The 24,702-nt window shown below is 42.8% G+C and overlaps 1 protein-coding gene across 3 annotated transcripts in view; it reads right to left on the bottom strand.

The window, feature by feature from the left end:
- The window catches only part of SETBP1 (SET binding protein 1), a 467,429-nt gene that overhangs the window by 21,395 nt on the left and 421,332 nt on the right, over nucleotides 1-24,702 (bottom strand). For all 3 annotated transcript variants that reach the window (XM_060173802.1, XM_060173804.1, XM_060173803.1), the window contains one exon: nucleotides 18,654-18,824. In XM_060173802.1, coding sequence (XP_060029785.1) covers nucleotides 18,654-18,824 — 171 coding nt within the window. The remainder of the gene's footprint in view (nucleotides 1-18,653; nucleotides 18,825-24,702) is intronic.

The following is a 24,702-nucleotide window of genomic DNA, read 5'->3' as shown; positions in this document are numbered from 1 at the left end:
TGTTAACAAGTGTCCACTTAACTTCTCAATTTTATTCAGCAGACTCAGGTGCATGCGTGCTACTCCTTTTCTCTTTTCTGAAAAATTGTTCACTCTAAACCATAAATCATCCCTGTCATCTTCATGGAAAAACAAACAATGTATACCTATTGTTTTTGACTTTAGTGCATTTAGTGTCTGTCTGCTTAGCTGATGATGGATGGATCAAAGAAACAATAACTTTGCATAACTTTGCATAGCCTACAGGTGTGTGCCCGAGCCATTATTTCTGTCAGAGATGATATTGCATCTGATGCTGGATGGAGAAAAAGACTTAACATTTTTCATTTACCCAGAGGCAATTCTCCTATCTTAGTGAGGGAGGAGGGGGGAAAAGGGCAAAGACAACAAGAAACTGAATGGAAGGTGTGGCTCCCCTGCTTCCCAACCTGGCTGAAAATTCAGCTGTGGTGCTTTGTATCAATACCTGCATCTTGACACCTTGTACCCATTCTTTGAAACTCCAATTAAGTGTTCTTCCTAAGAGCTCTTCAAAGACTCTTATGTCAACATTAATCTTCTTGGCTCCCTCTGTGTTGTTTCTGTCTCTCTGCTAGTACCTCATAGAGCCTATGCTGTATTTAGATTCTGGGGTTAATCTACATGTATCCTTCCTCTGATAGTGTGATCTTCAGGGACAAGGACATGTCTTCACAGCTCTTGTGAATTGTTGCAATAAGTACTGAGTGAGCCCCCTTGGTGCCAGGCTCTATGTGTGGTAGGCACTCAACTTTATGCCCCTGACTCTAGTGACTAGAAAATGATGCAATCACTCTCCTTAGCTTGGAATCAGTCTGCTTGATCTAAACTGATTATGACTATCTTCTCTGTAACATTTATGTATGTAATATGGATGAGGATCCAAACCACTGTGAATTGATTGAGATCCTCACACATTTCCACTGTGTGTAGCCCTTCTCAGAATGCCATTGACTGGAGTTTCTAAACTGTGACCAGAGTCCTGAAGATTATGGTAGAGAGACTGGTGTGACCCCTTGGAATAAACCTAAAATGGTCTTCCTAGCTTCTTCCAGCATGAAGACCCCAAATGATATCTACTCTATTCTTACCTTTAGTTTCCTAATTATTAAACACTTTGTTCTGCTTTGTATCTTAATGCTTTTCAGCCACCAAGTTGTAGATGCTACCATGACACCAACCTGACTTTCCTGGGCCAACAACCTCACCAATGTGTCGAGGAATTTCACCTCCCCAGAGTCCCACCCCGCTAGGGAAAAAAAGAAACAAGCTGAGTGTATGAGTCAACCTGCCAATGCCCATGTCCAGCAGAGAAGCAATTACAGAAGCCAGACCTCCCACCATCTGCACTCCATAAAGAATTGTGGTCCATACCCCAGAAGGATAAAGAATAGGGAAGCTTCTAATGGGGGGAATGGCAAAAGAATTCTGGTGGTGGGAACAGTGTAGAGTTGTACCCTTGTTATCTTATAATTTTATTAATCATTATTGAATCACTAATTTAAAAAAAGGAAGCAAAAAAAAAAAGTAGTGCTTCAATCACAAAAGCAAGCTTGGAAGTTAGTCTCCTTATGACAATCAGCTTGAATGTTTAAGGTCACAGACTGATGATAACAATGGTTCCACTGGCAGGGAAATGAATGCACATGCTTAACATTAACTACCCAACACCCCAGAACAGGGAGAGGGAGACACTAAAGGAGAGAGAGTGAGAGAGAATGAATGAATGAACAAACAGTGCTTTCCTTGCTCAGAATTCTTGTGACTTATTGTGGGGGAGTGGTCATATGCTCTCTTGGCAAGGTTCTATACATTCAAGTTCTGAGCACTATAATGGGTGGTGTTTTTCCTTTTTCCTTTTTTCTTTTTTTTTTTTTTCTTTCTTTCAAGTTCTTGCCTCTACTTTCTTCTTCCCCTCACAAATATAAGCTTAGACAGACTCCAGGCAGCAAATTCTCCTGCCTCAATTTCAGATTCGACAATTTAAGAGGAAAAAGCTCATTCATCATCCTTTCCTTTTCGGGCCCATAAATTACCGGCTTATATACCATGTGGCTTGGATTCTAGGAAAAGTTAGTGTAAACAAACCCAAGTTACAATGCGTGGAGCAAGAGAGTGAGTCATAAACAAAACATAGACATATGCTCTCATATAAACAAGGGCCTGGATTCCCAGCTTCCCGTTAATTACACAACAAAATGAACTTTCCATATGTAAGGCCCAGTCACTCAGCTCTGACAAAGTGCATGAGACAAAGACCAGGACTGTGGCTATTTAAGTAGCAGCAACAGTGGGTTTCAAAATAAGGAGAGTCCTCTTAGATTTTCTTCAGGTACTGAAAGGCAAAACCAAACAAACAAAACTTCTTGTATTTTTGAGGACTAAAAGTATACCCAGAAACTCACAGACATTGCTTGAGGCGGGTCCAGATGCTCTGTAGAACTTAGGGGTAATAGCAGGATTTTTTTCTTTTATTTTTAGTAATAAGTGGATGAATTTATTTTAATGAAAGAGAGAGAGAGCAGAACACTGATCAGCCCTGGCTTGTGGTGGTACTGAGAACTGACCTGGGAACCTCAGAGCTTCATGCATGGAAGCCATTATGCTGTCTCCCCAACCCAGTTCATTTTCTCTTTTCTTATTTATTTATTTATTTATTTATTTATTTATTTATTTATTTATTTTGCCTCCAGTCACTGGGGCTCAATGCCAGCACTATGAATCCACTTCAGGCATTACTTTTCCTCCCCCACCATTTTATTCGATAGGACAGAGAGAAATTGAGAAGGGAGGAGGAGATAGAGAGGGAGAGAGACAAACACCTGCAGACTTGCTTCCTCACTTGTGAAGCATCCTCCCGTCAGGTGGGGAGCACAGGGGCTTGAACCCTGATCTTTGCACATAGTGCTATGTGCACTTAACAAGGTGCGCTACTGCCTGACCCCCTATTTTCTCTTTCAATCTAAGCTCTGTCATCTTTGTAAGGCAAACTCTGCATCCAAGTCCCATGACGTATTTGAAAACACTTCTAGACTCACTGAACAGTTGTATGACCCTCCATCAGCACTTTGTCCTTTAAAACTGTTCATTGTGAGCACAAACTCATTATTATAAGAAAACATCTTAGTTCCTGGTTTAAATGGCTGGGAAGAAAATTCTTATGCAGAAAGGTGGCCAGCACTTGAGTTCTCATGTTGTATCATATCAAATGCAGATTCCATAAAGCAGTTAGTGATAAAGGGCATTGAAATTCCAATGTCACATTGTAAGAGCCCTGGGGATAAGAGACAGGCAGAAAAAGAAACGGAGCCTTTACTCCCTGCTAGTGGAAGTGTACATGGTTCAGTCCTTCTTTTACTTCACAAAGGATGGACTGTATTTTGGGAACATTTATTCTTCATACCAAAAATTCCAAGGTCTGTGAAATTCATCTGTGGAGGCAAAGATATAAAGCAAAGGGGAAGGGCTAGGGAGATAACAAAAGACTTTCATGCCTGAGGCTTCCAAGTCCTAGGTTCAATCCCCAGCACTGCCATAAGCCAGAACTGAATTGTGCTCTGCTCTCCCCCACTCCAACTCCCTCCATACATTTCCCTCTGTATCTCTCTCATTAAAATAATAGGATAAAATATCTCAAAGATCACATTTTGGGAAGGACTTACAGTAGAGATGACAATATTTAAAAAATATTTTATTATCTTTAGCTATTAGATAGCTAGAAATTGAGAGGAAGGGGAGATAGGGAGAATGAAAGAGAGACACCTGCAATACTGATTCACCACTTGCAAAGCTGTCCCCCTGCAGGTGGGGGCTGGTGGCTGGAACCTGGGTCCTTGCATATTGTAAAGTGTGCACTCAACCAGGTGCACCACCACCTTGGCCCCTAGAAGGCAATATTTTATTCTTTCTCATTTAACTGTACTAGCTAACACATAAGGGCATTGCTCTCTCTGTTGTACAGAAGTGAAAACCCAGACCTCAAAGGTCAAATATTTCCCCCAAGGGCACATATCTTAAAAGTCATAAGTTAAGGGTTCAAGAAAGAATGACTATTTCAGAGGCAGTTTCATGCCATTCTCCTCAAAAAAGCAAAGGTATTTAAGAGCCAGATAAGGAGTGAAAATCCTGTATTTCCCTGTTAATTTCCTTCTGTTGACTGCATCAGAGTGCCAATTTTCTCTCAATTTCACAGTCTCAATGGTCTTTTCCAACAACCCAAGTCCATAATAAAATAACAGGAAATATTAACTACAGATGACCGGTGTCACTTCTGCTGGATTAATAATGTTCCTAAACATTGTTCTGATCCGATTCAACCACTTCTAATGGTTCCCTACAGGAAGCCAGGCAGCCTATAAAGTGAGTTTGGCTAGTTAGAATTAGGATAGGGTATAATGAGGGGTGGACACAAGACACTGGACAACAGGGCCCCTAGGATATGACATATGCCAGTGGGGATCAATTAGCTTTTACCAGGGAAAAAAATTGAATCAAGGATTGCTACATAGTCTGAGTCTCACTAAGTCAAAGAGTTTTGGGGATCGCTGATGTTTACAAGCTGCCAATAATAATTAAAAAGGGTCTAAATTTCTGTAGTCTAATCAAACTCAAGGTGCTATTTCACTGTCATTGCACCCCTGCTCCCCCCCAAGGGTCATCAACACTTACTCTAGAATTTAAGGCACTTGAGTTATTTTTTTATCTTATTTATTTAAAAAATATATATTACTGGATTGAGACAGAAAGAAATTGAAAGGGGAGAAGGAGACAGAGAGGGAGAGAGACAAAGAGACAGCTGCAGCCCTGCTTCACCACTAGTGAAGCTTCTCCCCTGCAGGTGGAGACTGGGGGCTTGAACCTGGGTTCTTGTGCACCATAATGTGTGAGCGTAACCAGATGCATCACCACCTGGCCACTAGGTACTCTAGCTCTGATCTCAAACTAAATTCCCCTTTCATCTGGCATTACTGTCACAGAAACTCCCATCTTAAAAAGGCTGTCAACCCATCCCTTGTGCTTCTATTTGTTTACTGAATGGGGACCCTTTCTTAAGAGGCCATCTCCACTCCTCTCTGCATGCTTTAGTACCACTCAGTTAAAATGTAATCCCCAAACGATAGCTCTGTTAGCAGTTTGGATTGTAACTCAGTCTATTCTTTTAAAACCAAGAAACTTACTCTTTTCACTTGAGAATTTTTCAGTTCTGACTTATGGTGATACTTGGGATTAAAACTGGAACCCTGGAATCTCAGGCATGAATCTGCAAACTCCCATCCCCAGGCCTGGTGTTTTAAAATATGTAGGGGAGTGGGGAAGAGGTAAAGTCAAGGAGTTTTATCCTTCAATCCTTTGTGTTCCAAGGTGCTTATTACTACAGTTTATATTTGTTACCAAGTGACCTGCATTGTTCCAAGACAACTGTCAGATTTCTCTATTCACATGTGCAATATAAAGAATTGAAACACAAGAATTTATTTCCCCCCAAATGCAGCCAAACTGTTGCAAAGACTTTGTAGAAACTATGGTGGTTTACCTGGGGGGGTAGGGGTAGAGGGTGTGGAGAACAGAAATGTGATGTGAGTGCTATGTAGAACTATACTTCTGATATATTTTGGCTTTCTTTATTTTATTTATAAGATTTTATTTATTTATTGGTGAGAAAGATAAGAGGAGAGAAAGAAAGAAGCAGACATCACTCTGGTACATGTGCTACTGGGGCTTAAACTCAGGACCTCATGCTTGAGAGTCCAGTGCTTTATCCACTGAGCCACCTCCCGGACCATATCTTTTGGTTTTTTTAAACATTATTAAATCACTAATAAAAATAAAATTAAAAACACATCATAGAATGTGAACTGGTCCTCTCCTTTCTTGAAACCAGGTATTTGCACCTAATGTGAAAACTCCTAGGACAGGAATTAGTATTATGTTTCTATGTATTACAGTGACATCTATATAAAGAGATATTTGTCCTCTTATAACCAGGATTTATAGGACTTCAGTAAAATGAGGTTGATATAGCAGTTAAAGCCTTCACACATAGGGAGTTTTGATTGTATCTGGTGGCTGGCAGTGAGGTTAAAACTTGTATAGAAATAGTGACTTAATGGGTGTTACAGTCGGAGTCATAACATGACTAAATTATGACCCAGTATGATTAAATCAGGGCATGCCATGCTTTCATTTTTGACATGAGGAGGCCATAAAACAATACTATGCTATGTTTCAGTATGTGATTGATGTTTTCAGCTGTGATCTCTCTTCTTTTTCACTACTGCCTAAAGTACAGGTTGGTTTTCCCATTTTAATGACAAAACTGAGCCTCAGACTTAGTGACTTATCCAAGGAAATGAATGAGCACTCTAAGTGGTATAGTAGGAACCCTGGTCTTTGAATTCCAAATCCTAACTTCCACTTCATACTTGTGTGGTGGCCAGAGGAAGCACTGGCTTCCCAGTTCTTAGTCAGGTAATATTTATAATTTAACTTCTCTATAACACAGATGGAGTCTGCAGAGGCCCTTCTAGTCTATTTGAATCTAGTTTAAGCAGAAGCAGAAAGATACTTCCAACCACTTGGTAGAGGGTACACATCACAATATACAAGAACTCAAGTTTAAGCCCCAGGTTCTCACAGGGGTAGGGAGTGGGGGTGGGGGGTTTGGTTGGTTATGAGCAGAGGCACAGTACTGCAGGTCTCTCTCTTTAATTATTTATGTTGGATATAGACAGAGAGAAACAGAGTGGAAAAGGGGGGAGATTGATACCTGCCGATTAACTTCCTGTGAAGCTTCCCCCTGCAGGTGGGGCCTGGGGGCTTGAACCTGGGTCCTAATGCACTGTAACATGCCGCTCTACTGGGTTTGCCACCACCCAGCCCCCAGCTGTATCTCCCTCTCTTTCTATCTCTGTCTTTCACCCTCAATTAAAAAAAAAATTTAAACACACACATACAAGTCTTCTAGTAGGAGCACTGGAGCTGAGCAGGCACTGAGTCCCCAAAAGAATCCTGGTGGGGAAAAAAGGAGGACATAAAAAAATAAAAGATAGAAATTCCCTGAGAGGTTGCTTTGCTATTACTCCAGTGCCTCCCAGGGGTAGATTGGCAAGGGTTGGCATGTGTTTAACATCTGCCTATCTCTGTTTCTCATATCTGCCTCACAATCATTATCCTTTCACTGCCTCTTTTCTTAAACACTATTTTTTTTTAAATATCTTTATTTATTGGCTAGAAACAGTCATAAATAGAGAGGAAGGGGGTGATAGAATTGGAGAGAGACAAAGAGGCACCAGGAGCCCGGCTTCACCACTCACAAAGCTTTCCTCCTGTAGGTGGGAACCAGGGGCTTGAACGTGGGTCCTTGTGCACTGTAATGCAGCTCCAACACTGTAACATGTGCACTCAACCAGGTGCACCACCACCCAGCCCTCTCACTGCCTCTTTTCTCTCTAGCCCTCTTTCCCTGACCCTGTAACCTTGCACTCTAACTTCAACCTGTGGGGACCACTGAAGTTCATTCTCAGTGACAGTCATTCTACAGTTGTCCCATGTTGCTGGAGGCCATTTTCACAGCAGCAAGCAGGAAGGACCCTGGTCCCCTTCTCAACAGAGGAGCCCTTCACTGGGACCAAGAAGTTCTTTTTTTTTTTTTTTTCAAAAACTCCCCATTAATTACAAGAAATCCAAAGCTCTCTCCCCCCTTCTCATTAACACAGTTGCTTTCAGTTGACACTAAATTATCTCACCACCATTAATCCAACAATCTAATTAGACTTCTAGAAATGCCAAGACCCAATGAATGAGGCTGGCTCACAGCTTTCATCTCAAAATCAACCATGAAATATCGGTGGCCTTCCACACTTGGCCACGTAAAAGTCTACCCCTGGTTGAGTCTCCTTTCATTCTCTCTCCTACTTATAAAGAGGAGCTTGAATATTTGATATGGAATGAAGATCTTAATATAAATCACTTCAGGAATGGGAGGTTTTTCTCTCCTGCCTTTCACAGGAGTGTAGAGGCCTCATTACAATAATCGCACCTGACTCCCCCTGAGTCTGAAGCCTTGCAGCCAAGCCTCCCGCTGTGCTTCAATGGAAGTGTGAATGATACTATCACTAGGAAGAAGAGGGAATGTATTATTATCATTACTCTATTTTTAAGAGGGTCTGACTGTGGAGAGAGGTGGCTGGAAGCAGAATCCATACGAAACATTCAGAGAAGATAAATTGAGTTAAACTTCACACAGGGACAGCACTTGCAAACCTGTCATTAAACCTTCTGTCTTTCTTAAAATCACAATGAGAGAGAGAGAGAGAGAGAGAGAGAGAGAGAGAGAGAGAGAGAGAGAGCTCCATCAATGCAGGTGTGTTTACTGGACATCTGTCATGCATTTAGCACTGTTCAAGGCTCTTGACACTCAAACAGGATTGCAAGTTGCCAGAGAGCTGTGAGCTGGGGTTCTGCTTCTTTGTCTTTCATCCCTTATAATCCAAGACTCTGAAAATTCAAAGGATACTCCAGATTCACTGAATGGGATATAGTTGCTGGTTTTGGGAAATCTAGGCTCTGACCATAGGGACTGTTGTATATAGCAAAATCAGTAAAGTGCAGCACAGAGTAGTGAAAGCTCCTGCTCTCCACTGAGTGAATGGTCCGAAGAATGTCCTTGAACTTCTGAGTGAAGGGAGATATTGATGTGTACAACTTCTCTTCTCATTTTAATTTTTAATTTTATTTTGATACAACAGAGAGAAATTGAGAAGAAGGTGGAGACAGAGAGGGAGAGATAGAGAAACTCTGCAGCCCTGCTTCACCACTTGTGAAGCTTTCCCCCCTGCAGGTGTGGACCAAGGGCTTGAACCTGGGTCCCTGTGCGTGCTAATACATGCACTTAACCAGGTGTGACACCAACTGTCCCTCAAAATAAACATTTTTAAAATAACTTTAAAATTATCTTGATTTATTTGTTGGATAGAGACAACTAGAAATCAAGAGAAAGAGGGAGGTAGAGAGGGAGAGTGACAGAGAGACACCCACAGCACTGCTTCTTCACTCACAAAGCTTTCACCTTGCAGGTGGGGAATCAGGGCTTGAACCCAGATCTTTGGGCTTCGTACTATGTGCCACCACTTGGGTCCCCCAGTATCTGTTGGCATGCACTGGTTGGTTCTACATAGGGAATCACTATTGTATACTGTATTTTGACAGATAGTGACCAATCTAATATTGTCCATGTTAGTGCTAGGTACTGGGGTTTTGACATATTTGACAGTAAACTAGCAGGGAGCTCAGCAAGAGACATAATCACCATCTTGACAACACGGGCTTACAAGGAGCCAAGGAGGAATAACACATGTACCAGCTCTATGGCCAGAGTATAGTTCTCAAAGCTGCTGTTAAGCTTGAGTTGTTAGAGTTGAAGGCTCCTATGCTGAGCCTTGGAGTATAAGCATGGATTAGCCATCCAGGTAGCAGGAAAAAAGTGGGCAAGGAAAGAACTTTCAAGGCAGAAACCCAAGTAAAAGCAACAACAGGAAAAACACTAGGAGTAGCACTGACACTTCAACCAGGTGCACCACTGCCCAGCCCCTGTCTCTCCCAGCCCCTGTCTCTCCCTCTCTATCTCCTCCTCCTCTCTCAATTTCTCTCTGTCTTATCCAGTAAAATAGAAAAATAAATGGCCACCAGGAGCAGTGGATTCATAGTGCTGGCACCGAGCCCCTGCGATAACCCTGGAGGCCAAAGGAAAAAAAAAAAAAAGCTAAGTGCCAGGGCATCTATCCTTTCATCAGAGCCCTGGAGTATCATTTCACAGACCTGCTCCAGGGTTACACATTATCTAGGGAAACACACCTCTGTTGGATTTACAAGGCACGGATGATTAAAGGTCTTGAAGCATCTGGTTGTATGCTAACTTGTTGCTCCTTGTCTGAAATAGATAAAAATGGCTTCTGCTAGGTAGTAAAGATAAACCAAGAGCTTATGGTTTTATTGCTCAATAGACCCTTACTTGAGCAATCATGTTTGACATTGTTTTCTTTAAAGACAATGGTTCTTCCAATATTTCTTCACACCAGAATTACCTATTTGTATGTAATACAATAGGTGGTGGCTTCCATTTATTTATTTATTGTTTGATAGTGACATAAAGAAATTTGAGGAGAAGGGGAGATAGAGAGGGAGAAAGACAGAGAGACACCTGAAGCCCTGCTTCACCACTTAGAAAGTTTTCCCCAGCAGGAGAGGATCAGCGGCTCGAACCCAGGTCCTTGTGCACTGTAATGTGTGCACTCAACCAGGTGCGCCTCCACCTGGCCCTACGGTTTCCTCAAAGCATTGAATGAGCCTCTGCCATGAGTTTTAAGGTTTTTGAAAGTCACACTGTGACTGTGAGAATCATGAGTCTGGTGCTGGCTGACATTGTAGAGCTCGCTCATAGCAGGAGTCATGTTCAGGTTTTAAAATTTGCTGCTTCATGGGGTGTTGATGTCCTTGGCCACAGAGATGATTCATCTGCTCTAGGAGGTTCTGAGTAGATGAACACAGAATCTATCTACCCCTTTGGGAGCACCAGACTTTAGAGGGACTGCCAGATGCTTTTTGAATAAGGGAGTGTCTAGGAAACATGGAACTTTCCCAACCTGAGGGGTCTCTTCATGACCCAGACTGAGTGGAGGGGAACTTTCTAGGTAAACAGACTTGTTTTGTGTGGCTGAAACTTAGGTCCACTTCAGACAACTCAAGTCATTTGTTTTTTTAAATAATGCTTTTTTTTTTTTCCTCTCTAAAACTTGTTTTGGGGCAAGCCTTCATACTGTATATTCAAAGTGATTAGTCTGGCCTGGCGTGAGTTTATTTTATAATGTGAAGACTTCTTTAGCTCCCATATGTATGGCCACGGATGTTATAACTGCAGTGAACCTGCCTGTTATTTGCTCTAATTGGTTTCTTCTGAAACACAAGACCTTTGGCTGACCTGATCTGTTACTGAGGCTAGAAACTCCAAGTCAAGATTCCAGCAAAGGGTAAAACATAAGTTGTATGAACCATTTCACAATTCTTTTTCCAGAACATGGGCCTCCTCCATTCACAGTTTCACTGCAGTGGGCCACTTTCATACAGATACATCTAGAGAGAGATAAAGGAAAACACTTCCTGTGCCCTTACTTTCCTGAGTGTTGTCGGGACTCAAACTTGCACCTCATGGACGACAAGGCGTGTGTGTCAGCTGGTGAGCTATCTCCTTGCTTCCATGATTTTATGATTATTTTTTATTATTATCTTTATTTATTGGATAGAGACAGTAAGAAATCTAGAGAGAGAGAAGGAGGTGGTAGAGAGGAAGAGAGACAAAGACACCTGCAGCCTTGCTTCACCACTCACAAAGCTTTCCCCCTGCAGGTGGAGACTGGGGGCTTGAACCAGAGTCCTTACACATTGTAACATGCAGTTATCAGGTGCGCTACCACCTGCCCCCCTCCAGTTTTATATTTCTTAAATTCCTTTTCAGTGATACATATATCACACACACACAAACACACACACACACACACACACACACACACACACACATATATGGCTTCATGTTCTGATAGATGTCAGTTGCTTATTAGAAGAATCAGGAATCTGGGGCTGGGTGGTGGTGCACCTGGTTAAGCATACATGTCACAATGTGCAAGGACCCAGGTTCAAGTCTCCAGTCTCCACCTACAGTGGGAAAGCTTCACAAGTAGGTGAAGCAGGGCTGCAGGTTTCTCTTTGTCTATCTCCTTTTTTATCTCCCCCTTCCTCTCAATTTCTGGCTGTCTTTATCCAATTAATAAATAAAGATAAAAATTTAAAAAAAAGAAAAAGTAGGAATCCTTGAATTTAGGAGTTAGAAGCATTTTCCATGAACATTCTGTTCAAGCTGCTGAAATACCAGATTGCATTCTGGTTCCTTTAGAATTAAGAACTCATTATTCTATTTGTCAAACTAATTTTTCAAAGTTAAGATCTGTCACACCCTTGATTACAGGTATCAACCACTTCAGATTGGACTGATAGCTTGCTTAATAACTAAATGGGTTTACCTAATATCAGTCTATCTTCAGAAGCAAACTTTGTCTCAAAGCTCATCGATAGGCAAATTTTAAATATTCTTTCTCTTTCAGGGCTCTGATAGCATCAAATGAGGTGGATTCTATAGTTAGAGATAATAGTGGATCCACGTTGACAGGAGACAGACACAGCTGTGCTCACTCTGTCTCACTCCTTTATCTCTAACTGGGCAATAGCTTCAGAAGCTGAGATCTGGCTAGATAGTAGCTTTGTTTCATGTCTGCTTCTCTTATTTCAGATGTTGGAATATCAGGGGTGTGTCAGATGATGGAATATAGGGGTGTGTCAGATGATGGAATATCGGGGGGTGAGGTGATGGAATATAGGGGGTGTGTCAGATGATGGAATATCGGTGTGTGAGGTAATGGAATATAGGGGGTGTGTCAGATGATGGAATATCGGGTTGTGAGGTGATGGAATATCGGGGGTGTGTCAGATGATGGAATATCGGGGTGTGAGGTGATGGAATATCGGGGGTGTGTGAGACGATGGAATATCGGGGTGTGAGACGATGGAATATCGGGGTGTGAGACGATGGAATATCGGGGTGTGTCAGATGATGGAATATCGGGGTGTGAGGTGATGGAATATAGGGGGTGTGTCAGATGATGGAATATCAGGGTGTGAGGTGATGGAATATAGGGGTTGTGCCAGATGATGGACTATCGGGGTGTGAGGTGATGGAATATTGGGGGTGTGTGAGATGATGGATTATCCGGGGTATGTGAGAGAAAGAGAGAGAACAAGAAAGATATGCCTGCTTGTTTTCCCATCAGTCCTACTCTTAGCACACAGCCATAGAGGTTTTATTTCCTTGTTTTCCAGGTTCTAGACAATGTGTACTCTCCTTAGTAACACAGTATCTTTTAAATTATTAATTATCTAGTTATTTTTATTAGTTATTTGTATTGCCACCACTTTTATCACTGGCACTTGGTGTCTACACTACAAAGCTGCCATTCCCGGTGATCCCCTCCCCCTTTTTATTAACTTCCTATAGTGGAGAGAAATTGAGGAGGGAAGAGGATGTAGAGAAAAAGAGAGAGACACCTGCAACCCTTCTTCACCATTCATGAAGCTTCCTCATTGCAAGTGGGGAGCGGGAACTGAACCTGGGCTCTTGTGCAAGGTAGTGTGTGCTCTACAGGGTGTGCTACCACCTGGCCCTGCAGTTTCTTTTTAGGATGGAAAGGCCTTTTTCAGGGGTGGGATTATGAATTCTCTGGGCATCATCTAACCTCACTAAGAAGTTAGTTCAACGTGCAGAAGATCAGAAAAATTAGCCCGACTGTTGAACATTAAGCCAGACCCCTGCTCCCCCTCTGCTCCACTGCTGATACTATGGCCTATTTACATAATCATTGTTTTGCCTGAAAGATTCCCCACCAATTCCTTTGATGTGTCTTCTTTCTACCTCGAGAGCCTGCAGGGTACATTAATCCAGCCAGTTAAACCCTAGCAACTGTTGCTATGGAAGCTTTCTACCTTCCCACTCTTTCTTTTCTCCATCCTCTTTCCCAGCCATCTCTGTTCCGACTTGCCACTTCCGGTTTTACCCTATAAAGCCCACTTCTGTTCCTGGTTTCATTCTCTTTTCTCTCCCACTTCCCGACCCGGGAGAAGAGCTGGTGTGCAGAGCGGGAGGCGGCCATTGCTGTTTGGCACCACGTGGCTTAACCTGCTGTGATCACACCCAACCCTGGAGCTCCCGCATGAATAAAGAATTGTATTACCACGCCGTCATGAGTTCCTGGTCTCTCTCCCACGATGCAAGCCCGGCACCCGACTTACTCAGGTATGGATTATCTGATCATTATTTAGCCAGTGCATGAGAAGTTGTTTCAACTTGTGTCTCAGTTGGAACCAACTTTCTTGAAGCTTTTCCTGCCTTTGCTCTAATTACTCAGCATAGTGATGCAATGGTCCCGAGAACCAGGCCTCCTCTGCTCTGCCCGGAGACTGTAACTCATCAATAGTACTGAGCAGTGCGATCTGGCTGACCTGCCAGAGCATCAGTGAGCCACTACCACCCACTCCTAGTAGCTTAGAAACTGACGTGTTCCTAGTCTCACCACTCTCTCCTAAAGCTTCTCTTCTGCACTCTCCTTTCCAAATCAATAACTACACCATCAGCACTCCTCCAGGACTCTGAGAAGCTAAACAATTGCCTTAAACAAACAAAAGAATACACATGCTCTTGAGCTAGAAAAAACAGGTTGTCAAACTTCTGTCAACCATTACTCTCCAACTGAAATACTAAGAAAATAAGGTGGACATGTTCTTTTTAAATTATAGACACACACACACACACACACACACACACACACACACACACACACACGTGGTGGTGCACCTGCTTAAATGCACATACACTGCACAGGGACCCAGGTTCAAGACCCTGGTCCCCACCTGCAAGGGGAAAGCTTCACAAGTGCTGAAGCAGGGCTGCAGGTATCTCTCTGCCTCTATCTATCTCCCCCACACCTCTCAATTTCTGCCTCTATCCAATAATAAAAATATTTTTAAATTATATATATATTTCCCAAAGATCACTTACTAAAAATATTTTTTTGATTTGAGAGCTTATTCATCCTTTGACAATTATTTATTGAGAGCCTACATGCAATGGTCAAATACTTTTCACTTGACAGCTAAGTACTTTGAAGAGGGAACCTAGTTTTCCCAGGTTTTTACACCATGTACCAGCCACTGTAACTGCACTCACTTTCTGTCTCACAGTCACTAAGTGATTCCTAACTGAGACTTTTCAAAGTTTTAAATTTATTTTATCTGACAGAACAGAGAGAAATTGAGAGGAGAGGAAGAGGGAGAGAGGGAGAGGGAGAGAGACAGAAAGACACCTGCAACCCTGCTTCACTACTTGTGAAGCTTCCCCACTGCATGTGGGGAGGGGCGGCTTGAACCCAGGTCCTTGTGCATAGTGATACGTGCACTTAACCAGGTGTGCCACCACCTGCTCCTACCTGCCCCCCAACTGTAGGGTTGCAACTAGAGTAACTTGAGCATCTGTCATATTTAAATACGACTTTCCAATTTATCAAATTATTTAAGTATTTTATATCTATAACTGATTTCTTCAGTCAATTTTACTCTATAAGTCACTTAGCTTACTCTTCTTTTCTTTCCCCCTGCCCTTTAGTTACTGAAGTCTTCCAAAACATTCTGCAGAAATAATGGCCTATTGGAAAATAAATCCTTTGCTGCCTTCAGCCAAAAGCAAATCAAACTTGTCTTGATTTGCTTCCCCCCTGCAGATGGGGACTAGGTGCCTGATACCCGGTCCTTGTGCCCTGTAGTGTATGTGCTTAACTAGGTGCGCTACTGCCTGGCTCCTAGTCTCTAAAAGGAGGAGCAGTTCACAGTTAGGGAGGAGGAAGAAATGCGCCTTTGCTAATGTTGGACAGAAGTGAGAGTCCACTGGAAATCAGGCAGTGAATCAAGAAGCTTGGGTTCTGATTCAATTGCATGACCTCAGGAGAAGAGAGTCCTTCACGTGTGAAACACGGTGTTGGACAGGAGCCCAGGCCGCTCAGTCCTAATTCCCCTAGGCTTGTGGGAAGTGGAGTCTCAGGGAGGTCTGGTCTCCAGCACCTGGGTAGATCTCTGAACTGTTCCCACCCCTGAAAATTTGTGCTCAGCAGCTCAAGATCCGGAAATGGATCAAATGTGTGAAATTCTCATGAGGGTCTCACTTGAGCACTGCCAAAAAGAAAACTGTCTATTCCTACATCCTGAAACAGGATAGTTTAGGCTCAGCTCTGATTACAGTTTAAAAGTTTAATACCCACCTGTTTCTACACCTGTTTGTAAATGGTGGAACTTGTGCAGGAGATGGTCTAGAGAAGAGTGAGCGAATAAGGAAAGAGTTCCAGGAAGGAAACTGGGGGTATGTTTGGGGAGGGGGGCTGTCTTTAACCCCTGGAAAATATTTACTTGACAAATACAGGCAGAGGCACACAAGCTAACTTCTAAATCCATAAAGAGAGGTCTTCAGCATTTAACACAGAAGGTCAGATACACAATTATCTGGGCAGGTAGCACAGGCTGAAGCCCAAATCCGTCATTAGCGTCAAATGGCATCTTTCAGCTTTTCCCAGCTGGACAGGCCCCCGACAAGGGAACTTGCTTCTCATTGCTCCTTCATCTGTCCTCCCAAAAACTGCACCTGCCCTGCTGAGTCTCAGCAGTAGCTTCTGCAAACTTTTGTGTCTTCCCAGCCTTCCTGATCTAACTGCTGGCCTCAGTCATTCACTGGGAATTCCCAGCAAAACTTTCGACTTCACACCTACTATGTCAACGATGTTGATGTTAGGATTTATTGCCATATTTATTGCCATATTTGGGAGGTGATTCCATATCTTCAGAGCAACATCTGGGAAGCATACCACTTTCTCATCTCCAAGAGATGTGGAAAGCTATTCACAGAAAAAAATAAATAAATAAACAAAACAAAAACTTCCTTTGGTCAGATTAAAATTATGAAGTTCTGTTTCTTTCCCTCCTGGAATATCACACTGGACACTAGTGGGAAAGAAACCTGCAGAAAGGAAGGGGGTGCAAGCCAGTGTTTCCTTCAATTACTAATCTATGAAAAGGTCTTTTTATCACAAGATACCAGTGAAGAATTTGTGGGATTGACTTGAAAAGTGCCATTCTGTATATTTCCTTCTGTTTTTCAACTGGGCTCATTTTCCAATTACCGCTCATTTCCATACAGAATGTAGGACAGTATACAGACAAGTCAAGTTATTTGATCAAACTAACCTGCTGGAAAACAAACAAACAAACAAACAAAACCCAAAGAGAGCCAAACTGTCGCTTGGACTGTGTGAGAACTGTGTTGCTTGTGGGGAATAGGGGACAGAGGGAGTGGTGACACCAGGTATGAGTCTGAAATCACACTCCTGAAATCTCCTAGCCCTGGAAACACTGTTTGGATCACCCTGGAAAAAGTAGCCATAATGAATACCTTCTTAGTTGTAATAGGCATTTTTCTAAATACTACTGTGTGTTTGACAGTAGCACATTTTCCTGGAACTTCCATCTACCTGCCTCTGGGTGCTCTGAGAGCAATTCTATTGGAGGAGAGAAATAGTCAGAAGGCATTTGTTATAGTTGTCACTGAAGAGCTGACAAATGCATGGTAGACATATTGGCTGCTCAAGGTGTTGGAAGGGCAGGTGACTGACTAGGCCCTGGTGACCTGTGAGATGTGAGCAAGAGCTGAGGCTGTGGCTCTCAAAGAAGAAAAGTGGGTGTTCCAAGTTCCAGGTGCAAGATTTACCTTTCGGGCTGGAGGGAGGAAAGCAACGGACAGAGGAGGGTTTTGGTGCTGGAACTGGTGAGCAATTGTGCAGAGGAAATGGCAAACAACAAAGATGCAGAGGAAGATACCAGTCTGGGGTGTTTCCAGAAAGAGTTTGTATTTTACCAGCTGCCAGTGAGGCATCTGGTGACTGCTGGGGGATTTGTGTACTCACAGAAATAGCAGGGATCAGGGAAGACCACCAACTACCCTGTACTACTCCTGAAGTGGCAGGCAGTGAAACACAGTGGTTGGGGGGCAGAGATTTGGGACATGAGTTGAAATCCTGAATGTTGTCCACAGTTATCTAAAAAAAAAAGGGTTTATTTTCCTCTCCTTTGCTTACTCTTAGGAAATGAAGACATAGATATTTATTTTACAGACTTCTTTTATGAGTTACAAGAGAAGATATATACCCAGTCATTGACTCAGACTGGTAATTCTTTAGATTTGGTAAAGTGTGATTAATGCTATTACCACCCAGTTGTTGCTTACTGGACCATTAATAGCATAAAATGGGACTTTTTTTTTTCTTCCAGGGTTAATGGTGGGGCTCGGTGCCAGCACTAGGAATCCACTGCTCCTGGTGGCCATTTTTTCCCCATTTTATCTGATAGGACAGAGAGCAATTGAGCAGGGAGAGGTAGGTAGAGGGGAAGAAAAAGACAACTGTAAACCTACTTCACTGCTTGTGAAGCATCCCCCCTGCAGGTTGGGAACCCAGGGCTTGAACCCATATCCTTGTGCGGATCCCTTAGTACTATGTGCATTTGACTGGGTGCACCACTGCCAGGCCCCAAGTGGGAAACTTTTTCAGTGTATCTTGGCTTCTATGTTCTGAGGTGATCTCCCCTCAAATTTTTTTTTTTTTTTTTTTTTTTTTACTGATAGAAACAGAGAGAAAGGTGAAAGAGACCAGAATGTAAATACTTCTTTCAATGCATGAGAACCAGGCTCAAACCTGGCCACGCACATGGAAAAGCAGCACGATACCCAAATGAACTATTTGAGTGGCCTGATTTTCTTACTTCCTTAGACTTTCTTGGTCTGGGAAATTGCAGTGCTGACCCAGCTCACATACACTGCACTAATGGACAAGTGACTATACAGAGCTTTCTTGCCTGTCTCCATCAGCATATGTTCATGGGTCTTCTCCATGCCCCCCACCCCCAACCCCGGGGTGAAGCCAAAGCAGCAGAAAGGTGCTCACCTGCGTCTGGCGTTGCTGCAGAGGCCGCAAGGAGGGACAGCACAGGCGTAGGCGGGATTGCAACACTGTCCAGGGCAGCTGGCTTCTTCCTGGTCATCACGGTTGGTGCTGAGCCCTCACCCTTACCATGCATTCCCATCTGGTCCACTTTTAAATGGGGACTTGGCACTCCTAGGAGACAGCAACAGCTGAGATCACTTTACGATGACAGGAAGACAGACAACACCATACCTGAATGCGACCTGGGAAGATCGTCACATGGTCTGAATTCATCTTGGCACAATAAAGATGAACTTTTCATTTATTTAAAATAATTTTATGGGGGGCAAGGCTGTGGCACACCCAGTTAAGCACACATATTACCAAGCACAAGGACCCAGGTTTGAGCCCCTGCTCCCCACCTGCAGGAGAGAAGTTTCACTGGCAGTGAAGTATGACTGCAGGTCTCTTTCTCTCCCCTCCCTTCTCAATTTCTCTGTCCAATCTATCCAGTTTAAAAAAAAAAATAAGGGAAGAAAAACGGCCTCGTAGCAGATTCTTAGTTGAGCCCCAGTGGCAATCCTGGTGCAGTAAAAAGCAATAATAATAATAATAATAACTTAATTTGTGATTAAATTCCATGTATAAATTCTATTTATTTATATATATGTTTTTTGCCACCAGAGTTATTTCTGGGACTCAGTGCCTGCACATCTCCATTGTTACTGGTGAGCATTTTATTTGATAAACAGAGAATATAGACATTTTATTTGATAGACAGAAAGGGAAAGAGAAAACATTAGGAAAAAAGAGAAAGAGAAAGAGAAAGAGCAAGAGCAAGAGCAAGAGAAAGAGAAGAGAAAGAAAGAGAAGAGAAAGAAAGAGAAGAGCACTACCACACTGTTCTACCACTTGTGAACGTTCCGTCTTCACAAGTCAAGAGATGTGGGGCTTGAACCCAGGTCCTCTGATGGAATAAAATGTGCACTCTATCAGCTGAGCTGACTCTACCTAGTCCTAGCCGCCCCCCCCCTCCTTTTTAAGCTGGGCAGGGAGGAGATGGAGAAAGAACAGTACACCATTCCAGCATTAATTATGTGGTGCTGGGAATCAAACCCAGGCCTCACAGATGTGCTTTACAGCTGAGTCATCTTCCTAGTTCGAGTGAGACTGTATCTTTGTTATTTCTCTCTCTCTCTCTCTCTTTCTATATATATATATATATATATTTAAACCAGAACACTGATCAGCTCTGGCATATGGCGATGTAGGAGACTGAACCTGGGACTTGGGAGCCTCAGGTCTAAGAACCTCTTTTGATAACCATTATGCTATCTACCCCCACCATTTTTGTTAATTTTTTAATTGAATTTTGTAAATTTTATTGGTTATTGGTAGTTTTTATGGTTATTTTTACAAGATTATGAGATAACAAAGGTATAGTTCTACACCAGTCCCACTACCCAAGCCCTATGCCTCCTCCCTCACCCCTCCAAGGATAATCACCATAGTTCTCCAAAACACAAACAACAAGAGCAGCAGCAGCAGCAGGGCTGATTTGAGTGTTGTACTGTGGTCAGGAGTGACAGCATTCCAGATTTTCCCTGAGAGCAGAGTCAGGGGACAGACCTAGAGAAGCAGTGTAACCCAGCAGGGAACATTTTGTCTTCCCAACGCCAAGAAGCCACTCTCTACAGAGAAAGCACGCTATGTGTCACCAGTGCAGAAGTGGTTCCCAGGTAGTGATGCAATTCATCTCATTAAGCGAGAGAGTCATGACTACATAGGAAGGAAACTGTGGGGCCACACACATGGGCAGACTTGTGTCTTATTTACCCTTGGTGCTTGGGAACTTGAACAATGTAGGAATTCTGGTAAAGAAAGGCATCAGAGACAGGGAAAGGGATCCTCAACACCAAAAATTATGATACATACTTCCATAAGGATAAAGAACAGGGAAGCTACCAGTGGAGGGAATGGGACATGGAATTCTGGTGGTGGGAACTGTGTGGAATTGTACCCCAGTTATCTTACAACCTTGTTAATCATTATTAAATCACTAATAACAATATAAAAAATAAAGAAGTTCCTCTCTCTTTCCCTAGTGGGGCAGGGTTCTGGGGAATCAGAGCTCTAGGACATACTGGTGGGGTTGTCTGTCCAGGGAAGTCTGGTTGGCATCATGCTAGCATCTGGAACCTGGTGGCTGAAAAGAAAGTTAACATAAAAAGCCAAACAAATTGTTGACCAACCATGGACCTAAATGCTGGAATAGTGCAGATGAAGAGTTGGGAGGGCGGGGGTCTCCATTTTATAGATAGCTATTAGGTATATTTTAGTTATATTCCAAAAGGCCTGTGGATATGGATTGACCTGTCAACGCCCATGTTCAGCAATTATAGAAGCCAGACCTTCCACCTTCTGCATCCCACAATGACCTTGGGTCCATACTCCCAGAGGGTTAAAGAATAGGAAAGCTATCCAGGGAGGGGATGGGATGCGGAGTTTTGGTGGTGGGAATTATGTGGAGTTGTACCCCTCTTATCCTATGGTTTTGTCAGTGTTTCCTTTTTATAAATAAAAAATAATAATAAAAAACAAAATGACTATGGAAATAGCATTAATAGTTATACAAAAAGACTCAGATGCCTGAGACTTTGATGTTCCATGTTCAGTCCCCAGTACCACCATGAAGAAAATCTGAGCAGTGCTCTGGTAAATAATAATAATATTATAATAATAGATAGTAATAAAAATAGAAGAAAAAACAGGGAAAAAACAAGTTCATCCACTAAGTCCAGAATATAGATGATCCAGACAAGAGAACAACCTGCTGAGGGCAAAGCTCTGGTGCTTTGGTGTCTTTCACCACCTCTATCTCTATGTCTCTTTACGTGAAGTAAAATGTGGGCTGAATGCAGTGAATCTGTGCATATGTGGAACACTGGCTCCACACACAAACAAACCTGGAGCTGGGACAGCAATACTGAGTCTGATGGACATCCCCCTCTTTACTACACTGTGTCTCCTCAGGCTAAGTCCCTCCGCAAGGGAGGAGGCAGGTGCATGCCCCCTGACCTACCTGTCAAGAGTTGTTTGGAGACCAAACAGCTCACTGACCTGCCATCTCTATACCTGGGGGCGGAGTTTGAGCGGGTTCTCCTTTTCTGGAATTACACTCCAATCCTTATGCTTAGAGAATGAGCCATAAACAGGATTAGCAGGAAGGAACTGGGTATTTAACTCTCGCTTGGGATCCCACTGATTTCAAGTCATTTTCGCTGTACCCATTTTCATGCGAATGTTAACAGCCCAAATTGGTCTCAGTCCACATCATTCCATTAGAGCTGATCTGATCATCCCTCTACTGGGCACACTTTGCTACTCAAGTGTTTATGTTTCAGAATACTTTCAAAGTAATAAAATGACACTTAAACACTCTGTCATCCTGATTGTCTCTACTTTGCTGCCTTGAAAACCCTAGATCATTTATCAGGACTTTCTAGATTATAGTACTGTTTGATAGCTGGCATCCAATGAATTTTAAAATAAATTGGAAAGAGGTGGGGGGAGAAAGCATGGGTATTTTCTCAGATTATCTTGGGGCTTTGGTCGGGTTAAGGAAATCATAAATGCACACATGGGTAAGAATGTTGGATAAGCTTTCCCAAAGGTTAATTTAGCAGGACCTGCCATCTACAGGATCTGCCTGAGAACAGAGGACTCAGGAGATGGAATGGGTCATTTCTTGGGAGGGAGCACAGGGGAGGATGGTCACTAGAAGTCTTCATGTCCTCTATTCCTGCTGGCACTTAACGGAGGAGGGGGTTCTATTGAGAGGTAGAGGTATGAGCACACACAGGTGAAGACATTCAGAACCAAGTTCTCAGAAGTGAAGGAGGGCAGATTGGTGACACGTGAAGGAATTTTTTTTTTTTTTTCTCAATATGACTCTGATTTCTTTTTACCCACAGAACCCACAGAAGGGAGATTGCTGCAGCTAGAGGTTGATCTTAAACTCAGATAACCGGGTGGTAGAGCACCCGGTTAAGTGCATATAGTATAAAGCACAAGGATCCACACAAGGATCCTGGTTCAAGCCCACTCCCCACCTGCAGGAAGGACACTTTCACAAGCAGTGAAGCAGGTCTGCAGGTGTCTTTCTCTTTCCCTCTCTATTTCCCCCCTCTTCTCTCAATTTCTCTCTGTCTTGTCCAATAAAATGGAAATAATGACCTCCAGGAGCAGTGGATTCAAAGTCCTGGCACCAAGCCCCAGCAAAAAAAAAAAAGAGAAGAAGGAGAAGAAGAAGAAGAAGAAGGAGAAGGAGAAGGAGAAGAAGGAGAAGAAGAAAGGAGAAGGAGAAGAAGAAGAAAGAAAGAAAGAAAGAAAGAAAGAAAGAAAGAAAGAAAGAAAGAAAGAAAGAAGTAACAAACAAACTAATCCCAGCTACGGCAATGAACAGACTGGACCAGGGAGAACAGCATCGCCACTTACATGGCACTAAAGGTGAGGGATATTTTGATCTGAAAACAAAGGGGGTCATAATTTCAGATCTAGGAGGGCAGACTGCATGGTGAAAGGACTACAGATGTTTCTAGCATCCCCAGTCCTGACACAGGGCAAACAGTTCAGAAACTTGTATGTTTAGAGGTCAATGTCTTAATTAAAAGAGGGAATACTCTTGCATATAACTCCATGGATTTAACACCTGTCCATCATTCAAAGGTGGAGCCATGGGGAGATAAAACAATTTAACATCTATAAAAAAAAGAAAAAACTTTTGGGTATGGCCTGTTGATCTCTATTGAGAGCTACTTTTTTATTAGTTAATTAATAATTATTAACAAATTATAAGATAACAGGGGTTTAATTCCATATCAACGGAGGTCCCTGTCCCATTCCCTCCACTGGAATCTTTCCTATGCTTTATCTCTCTGGGAGTATGGACCAAAATTCTTTACGGGGTGCATAAGATGGGTGTTATGGCTTCTATAATTGCTTCTCTGTTGGACATGGATATTGGTGGGTGGATTCATACCCCCAGCCTGTTTCTATCTTTCCCTAGTCAGGTAGGGCTCTTGGGAGGCAAGATTCCCAGGGAGTTTCCCTATTTTTTTTTATAACTTAATAACTGGGGCTCAGTGCCAGCACTATGAATCCACTGATTCTAGAGGCCATTTTTTTCTCTTTTATTGGATAGGACAGAGAGAAATTGAGAGAGGAGGAGGAGAGAGAGGGAGAGAGAGAAAGACACCTATATGCCTGCTTCACCACTCATGAAGTATTTCCCTGCAGGTGGGGAGTAGGAGCTCTCTCGAACCTGGATCCTTGCAGGGGTCCTTGTGCTTCATATTGTGTGCCTAACCAGGTATGCTACTGCCCACCTCCAACCCACTTCTCTATTCTTTATCCCTCTGGGAATATGGACCAAAATTCTTTATGGGGTGCAGAAGGTGAGAAGGTCTGGCTACCTTTTAAAAGATAAAAAGTCTTTGGAAGCATGCTGTAGCATATCCAGGAGCAGAACGGCATTTCAAAGATAACGTCTCATAGCCCACTTACCCCCCCCATATGCACATCATGTTTGCATTAGGGACTTGATGTATGGATTCCTCCTCCTCAGACACAAAAACTGACTTCTAGTTGCCTTGGTTACCTGGAGCTCAGTTCAAGGTTAAAGGACTCCCAATCAGAAATCAGTGGCCTGTGCTGCAGCCAGGGGCCAGGTTATTGATGGCCCCAGGATGGGAAAAGGTCAGAGACCAAAGCACTGTTTACTGCCTTAAGGTTGAGTCAATAGCTTCGATATTTTGCTTCTGTTTCTTCTCAAGAAGAAGAAGCTGCTGTTCAATTACCTCTTCCCCAGGTTGCTCAAGGTCACAGAGGTCAGGAAGGAAAGACAGGGTGTGTGGTGGGTGACATTCCCAGGATCCCTTTAATGAGTTCTGTGACCTTGGATAATAAAAACCAGCTTCACCTTTGAGCCATGTGTACATGCTGGTTACCTATGTTATCTAACTCTACCTTTGGAGAAAACAAACCAAAACAAAGAAAAAAAAAAAAACTT

This window comes from Erinaceus europaeus, chromosome 15 (genome assembly GCF_950295315.1).
Source record: "Erinaceus europaeus chromosome 15, mEriEur2.1, whole genome shotgun sequence".
Taxonomy (NCBI): domain Eukaryota; kingdom Metazoa; phylum Chordata; class Mammalia; order Eulipotyphla; family Erinaceidae; genus Erinaceus; species Erinaceus europaeus.
The sequence above is the reverse complement of the archived record's forward strand: the minus strand, read 5'-3'. Positions and strand labels throughout refer to the sequence as shown.